A 7,460-nucleotide genomic window follows, 5' to 3' on the forward strand; every position below is an offset into this window, starting at 1 on the left:
CTCTAACATTCTGTGATTCTGTGAATAATGCTCATAAAAAGCGTATTTGAGGTGAGTAGCTCAAATGCAAGGGTCTACCACGTAGTCAGCTGAGATTGGGTGAGAATGACTTCACTATTTTTTTTGTTACCATATAGAATATTATATACTGAATTGTACAGAAAGCGGTGCACACGATGTACCAGGAGACCCATATATAAGTACACATTAAAAAGAGTATCGCTCTTGAATTTTAGAGGGATGGTGCTGAAATTAATTTCTTTGTATGTGTGCCTCTGATTAACGACATAGTAATCTTTATCCTTTCAAATGTGAACCTTCATTCAAAACCAGCTCTGATGAGAATACCATGATTCTGTGATTCTGTGTAATTACTTTACTAGAACCACATTAGGCTGAAATGTGTTTCAGAAACTTCCATATGTTTCATGAACTGAAAGACGTTTTTACTGTTTGATTTCAGGTAAAAACTATGATAATGAGACCAATTTCAACTTAGTTCATGTGGTTATTTAGATGCAGTCATGTATTGTGGAAAACAGCATGGCATCTTAAGAACTACCATTATGAAAATACAATACTTTTCTGTTAATCAACTTCTTTTCACTTGTGCACTGTTATATTTTACAGCAACTAAAGTTTATGCACACTCCCCATCAGTTCCTACTTCTTAGCAGTCCACCAGCCAAAGAATCCAATTTTCGAGCTGCTAAAAATCTCTACGGAAGTACCTTTGCATTTCAGTGAGTACACATATTCAAATTAATTAAAGGCTGTCAAAATGCCATGCTCTTTTTTTGTTCTTTCAATTTGAGGTTTACAGCTGTGAATTTATTGTTTTAAGGGATTACTGATCATTTTGCATTCTACACTGTGAATTTGAACACTTTCTTTTTTCATTTTTTCAGTGGTTCACACATTGAAAATTGGCATTCCATCCTGAGGAACGGCTTAGTTGTTGCTTCCAATACGAGGCTGCAGGTAAATAGTAGTCTAAATAGACTTTAGCTAACCTGTGCATGCTTGATGACATACTAGCTTAGGCAGGTTTTCAGGGGGTGTGGTTCTGGTAGTCATATAGGTGGAAAAAATGGGTGATTTCAAATACCTTCTTGTTTCCTGGAAAAAGTACTTCTCTGATGCAGTTAAAATGAAGTAACGTTGTCTGCTAAAATGTCTAGGAAATCCCATTGCTGGAATCAGTGTTTCAGCTTTATGTTGCAGAGCAGCTTGGTACTGCTTAAAAGTGTTCTTGGGATTAAAATTTAGAGCTACATAAACCATCTCCATGTTATAGGATCGAAAGGCATACTGTATTTACAGGAACTGGGTTTACAGCATCTTCTCTTCTCCTCTAGTTTCCTTGGGAATCGAAATATGAGTGTACTGGCAAGGGGGGAGCTATTGCAGACTTCAGTTCATTTTCTCAGACTGAATCATCAGGAGACCACTATTGCAGAGCAAAGTAGGCCATACCAGAGAGACTGGAGAGCTGTAACTCCGTGTATTTTAGCATCAGGGTTTTGACAGCTGTTCCCTAGAGCTGAGTCCATGATACCTTGGAGGAGGATCCCAGGGTGCTGACTAAGGATTGGGGTGCAGAAGACACTGAAAAAAAGGAAAAAGAAATCTCTGCTGTTCCTCTTAGTGGTCTGGGTGTTTTTATTCCTATTGTTGGAAGAAACTTCCCCAAGAGAGCAGGATTTGCACACCAAAATTCACCAAAGTAAACCCCTTTGTTTACGCTTATTTTTTTATTGAGGGTTGAGATACTGGGAATAGGAGGAAGCAGTAAAGCCCTATTTTATGCAAGTCATCATTCTTAGATGTCTCATGCACCTAAGGCATATCCTGAGCCCAGTTCATCCTATATACCCCAGTACCTACCAGTGAGGAAAAATACCTACTCACCAAAGATGCTGTACAACATTGTAGGATCTGGAGGAGTGAAACATGTTTGCACATTCCTGTGAGACCTCTGGTACGTTGCAGAGACAATGTAAATATCATTGGGTCAGAAGAAATAAATAAAGGTGAGCATGACTCTGAAGCCCAGTGGTCGTAACATCTACGTAGGCAGGAGATATGCAGGGTTCTCATTTGTGTTCCAGCAACTTCTTTGTGTGTTTTCTTTAAGGGTTTTCCCACATAAAACAAATAATCCCTGGTGAAGTGAAATCCATACTTCCCCCTTTCCAGACAAGAAGATGACTGCAGGGCTAGTAAACAGTGCTTGCTTTTGTTGCTTAGCCCAAGCTCCATGACACGGACCAGTGATGTTGATGAAAAAGAGTCTTCCCTTTCTTCCTTTCTTTTCAGACAGCTGGTAGCTTTGTGGTTGAAGCACAGTCCTGCAGTGTGGGATATATGCATGTCCAAATTGGCTCAGGCAAAAGCTTGATTGAACACATTCCTCCAGTACTCAGGCTCAACTAGTGACTTAATTTTTCTATAGCATATGACCAGTGTCATCACCATCTCTTCACTTCTTACCTTAAAGAAAACAAAAGCAGCTGTTGCTGCTGTTGATTCACAGAGGCTGGCTTAGGCAGTGTTTCCTGCCAAGGTTTTGATGTGAGACATATGCTGAGCTTGCTCAGCCTTGTTAAGGCTGAGGTGTATTTGGCCATGTACAGAAATACTCCCTGTGGGCATCCTCCACGATAATGCTAGATTTAAAACCAGAAAATGCAATTTTATATATAAATCTGATTTAAAATTACATTTGGGCACTTGGACATAGTTTCTAGAGTATGCAGTACTTTAGTTGTATATTCGTAGCATGATTTTTTTAAAAGACTTCTTTGAACGTCATTTATTACCAGGCAATAAATTAGTGCAGTGGGGCAGATGCTTATGTACATTACAACCTCTTCCTATCATTATTATTTTGTCCAGATAACCAAATTAATGTTAAATAATCACTCCTCTCTTTTGCAGCTCCATGGTGCAATGTTTGGAAGTGGAATCTACCTTAGTCCATTGTCAAGCATATCATTTGGTTACTCAGGTGATATTTATAAATCACTCTAAAATTGAAGAAATAGAGGGGGGTATCTTAGTCTACTGCTTTTTATACCAGCTTCACTGTCGACAACACTGTATTAAATCTTACCTTTGTCAACCAAGATTTAATTTATTAAAAAAATATAAAATCTAAATTCCCTTATTAAATACCTATCCTCGTTTTCCAAGGTGCTCAATCTCTTAAAACTGTGCTTGAAGGAAATAGTAGCTAATACTGGATGCTGAGTGTAGTGAAGCAGGTCTTGATTATGTAGTGGAAATCCAGATTTGTGATTTTTTTGTCACTATCTGCCTAAGTCCATCTGACATTATCTATGTATTCATGCGCTTTTATGACCTGATCTGACAAAACAAATATTCATGAATAACCATGGTCAGTGGTGTGTATTTGTGTTGCCAAGTATCGCCATGTCAGGATTTACATAGAAAGTACTGGACAGTGTGTTTATTTTAGCATGAGAATGGGAAGGAACATCATTTGTCCCACTAGTAAATCCACAAGTGAGTGGCACAGAGTTTTCCATATAAGAATTATAGAAGCATAGTAGAAACACGATACACCAATGTGTATATTAAGAAACTGAGGTGACTCTTTCCTTTAGGTGTATTGTATTTATCATTTCCTTACATATGAAAGTGTTGGTATAGCTGAATGTGTGTTTGTGTGCATGTAGATGATTCTCAGAGTTTTAGTTATGCTTTCTGATTTCCAGTATTTTTAGGTAATGTCACAATACATTTTAAGAGTTCAGCGTTTTTTACTACTATCTGTGAACGTCAGTGTCAATAATCTCTTAAATGCACTTTTAGCTTTTCAGAGATTAACATGAGTATGGAAGCTTATTAGGACTCACTAAAAGTGCAGGTTGCAGTGTCTTCATCTAACAAAATGCCCTTAATTTTGGACAACATTGCTTTGTCAGCTTCAGTGTGTTTTTTCTCGTCTCTCTGCCTTTCTTGGTCCCTTCCATCCAGTGTCCTCCAGAAAGGAGGCCTGTGTTCTTATGAAGTATGTAATACTTGACGCCAGTAAAAACCATGGAGGAGTCCTACGCTCCCTGTTCCTTCAAAGAGTTAAACTTCCCCATAATTCAGTCTGTGTTTGCAAACTGCCCAGAAATATGCAATACTGGAAAGGCAAGAAGCCTGTAGTAGCATAGAATACAGGAACTTTACATAAACCAACATGGGGAATACAAAAGAGATCTAAGACACAAATGTAGATGTTTAGATTTCTGAGATGGAAATTGGATCCAATGTGGCTGACAAATAATCTAATACTTTTACATGAAGATAAATCAATTAAACTGACATAAACTTTAAAACTTTAAATAAATCAATGACTCCTAAAAATTAATTAGACTTTAGTCTAAATAGTGTTAAAGATTAACATATGAAGTTCTTTCTCCTATGATTTCACTGTCCCTCCCATAGTAAATCAGACTGTGTTCAGCCTGAATATGCTCAGTTAGACCCAAGACATCCTGACATGCAACTCTGTTAAGCAACTACCGAAGAGCATTCCTGAGCTGAATTCATTGGCATTTCATAGAATCATGGAATCATAGAATGGTTGGGGTTGGAAAGGACCTTAAAGATCATTGATTTCCAACCCTCCTGCCCTGGGCAGGGACCCCCTCCACTAGACCAGGTTGCTCAAAGCCTCATCCAGCCTGGCCTTGAACACCTCCAGGGATGGGGCATCCACAGCTTCTCTGGTCAACCTGTTCCAGTGCCTCATCACCCTCACAGTGAAAAATTTCTTCCTAATATCTAATCTAAATCTACCCTCTTTCAGTTTACAACTGTTACCCTTGTCCTCTCACTATACTCCCTGATAAAGGGTGCCTCCCCATCTCTCCTGTAGCCCCCTTCAGGTACTGGAAGGCTGCTATTAAGTCTTCTCGGAGCCTTCTCTTCTCCAGGCTGAACAACCCCAGCTCTCTCAGCCTGTCCTCATAGTGGAGGTGCTCCAGCCCTCTGACCAATTTCGTGGCTCTCCTCTGGACTCTCTCCAATAGGTCCAGGTGGTTTTTATGTTGGGGGCCCCACATCTGAACACAGTACTCCAGGTGGGGTGTCACGAGAGCAAAGCAGAGGGGGAGAATCACCTCCCTCAACCTGCTGCTAATGCTTCTTTTGACACAGCCCAGGACACAGTTGGCTTTCTGGGCTGCAAGCGCACACTGCCGGCTTATGTTCAGCTTCTCATCCACCGATACCCCCAAGTCCTTCTCCTCAGAGCTGTTCTCAATCCATTCTCGCTCATGTTTGCCTGCTTTTGCGCCTACTTAATGCTAACTTGACTTTCCTAAGGTCTTTGCAGTACATGTGGATGTACTGGTAATTTACGGGATTAAACTGAGATATTCTCTGAGAAAGTTAACTAGCCTTTTGGGTGCCATGCAAAGGGCCATGATCCCCAGTGTGCTAGCTGCTCCATTCTCTGTACTTAACTTGGCTTATTATGGTGTTTATATGCCAGGGTATTTTACCTGATTTTAATATTCCTAGGGATGAACAAGAAGCAGCAGAAGGTGTCAGCTAAAGATGAACCAGCTTCAGGCAGTAAGGGCAGCAATACATCACAGGTACAGTACCTCAGCCGTCTCTGGAAGATTTATGGTTTTATGCTTGGGAACTTGATAGCTCAAGAGGAGGTAATAATTCCCTTTGTGAAAGCTAACAGTTTTATTTTATTGAACAAAGTCAACAATTTCAGAGGCTCCAAACATCAAATACAGCCCAACTGCTGTAGTGACAATTTATGGAGTATACTGCAAGTCTTGTGCCGTTCTTTTCCAAGCAGAAGAATTTGGGAAGAGAATGAAAATGAAATACAGATTGAATTATGACCTGTAGCAGGAGTTTGCCTTCTGAGTTGCAGACTTGCAGAAGTATGATGCAAAAGGAATCAAGAGTGCTTATTGCTGGAAAATGAGTAGGATTTCATTTATAGCAAGTCAGTTTTTCATGGTTTTTACATTTTAAACTATTACAATTCTGCTTTATCTAGAGCGAACTCATCACATTTATGTGTAAGGCTAAATTTTGAGAACAAAATCTTATATCTGTCTCCATAGTTAACACGTAGAAACTACAGAATAATCTGGCTTGGGAGAGAGATTGGTGTGTAGAAACAGAAGTCCTCAGAAATGGGAAGGCCAGTAAAATATCAGGGTAGTGGCCAAAAATTGGTGAACAAATTCATCTTTTTTCTTCTGCTATCAGTTTGTTTATCAGTAACATTCTGATATTTCAAATAATATTATTAATTGTGTGATAATTGGGAATTTTTCTTTCTGGATAAGGGAATTCAAATCCCTCCTACTGTAATCCATACAAATAATACAAATGTTTTTAGAAATTCTAGTACATTTAGAAATACAGTGGAAATTGTTTGGTAAGACTGCCTCTATCTTTGTTCATTAATAAACCACTGAATATGGCATCCCTCTCCTATGTTACTTTTTCACTCAGTTTGTCTTACTGCACTAATTAAGTTTTCTCATGTTTTTACATCTCAGTCACAGAAGAAGGGACAACAGTCACAATTTTTGCAAAGCCGTAACTTAAAATGCATAGCCTTATGTGAAGGTAAGCTGAAAGCCCTTGAAAAACTGTTTTGGTCATGGACACAGTGTTTGTGGATGCAAATCAGTGAGACATGTAGTTTTGTAGTATTGGTTGTTTTTAGGTAAGAGGCTACTGGTAGGCGTACAAGTACTTGCTTAGTAGCTGACCTTTATATTTCAGGTCAAAACATTTCCCTCTTCAAACAATACCTGTAACACGTGCTGAATTTTCATGAAATAATCATATGCACATAGTGACTGTTCATCTGGTCTGTCTTTCAAATGTGATGATATTCTTAAGCCATCAAGATAACCCAAGTCATCGCCTTTATTTGAAACACTGATTTCTAACAAGTTCTTGACAAATGCATTAAACATCTAAAAGTCATAAAAAAGAGCTTTCCTATTGAATTTCCAAATAATTTTTCACTGTTAAGGCAAGTATAATGTTCATCTGGTAATCAGTCTCTTCTTTCTGACTGCTACAGAAATTTTGTGAAGTTAAAATCGAGTGCATATGAGTGCAGTCATTCTCGAAAGGCTTGACTATTCCTTTAATAGGTAATGAAACCTCAGCAGGTTGTGAGAACAAAGAATTACAAAATTTGAATAAGATTGGTACCAGCAGTTGGTAATTAGTCTCACTGGACAAGCAAAAAGAAATTATATTAAACTCAGTTTGGTCTTCATTTCAAGCATTTATTTTTAAAAGTAAAAGTTAAGACAGTCAGTGGAAAATAAATGTTTCCTGAGGTCCAGTCTAAACCTCCCCTGGAGCAGCTTTGGACCATTCCCACGCATCCTGTCACTGGGTACCCGGGAGAAGTGCTCAGCACCTCCCTCTCCGCTTCCCCTCCT

General features: G+C 39.0%; 1 protein-coding gene across 1 annotated transcript; it reads left to right on the forward strand.

Annotated features, from left to right (window-relative positions):
• Positions 1-630: 630 nt before the first annotated feature.
• LOC104471089 (poly [ADP-ribose] polymerase 8-like) lies at positions 631-5,687 on the forward strand (the record flags this gene model as incomplete). The annotated part of the gene is made up of 4 exons (XM_010086309.1): positions 631-743; positions 909-981; positions 2,941-3,010; positions 5,542-5,687. Coding segments are annotated over 4 exons (402 nt in total), but the record flags the coding sequence as incomplete, so codon positions are not given.
• Positions 5,688-7,460: the final 1,773 nt, after the last annotated feature.

The sequence above is a fragment of the Pterocles gutturalis genome, unplaced genomic scaffold (genome assembly GCF_000699245.1).
Source record: "Pterocles gutturalis isolate BGI_N339 unplaced genomic scaffold, ASM69924v1 scaffold53606, whole genome shotgun sequence".
NCBI lineage: Eukaryota > Metazoa > Chordata > Aves > Pterocliformes > Pteroclidae > Pterocles > Pterocles gutturalis.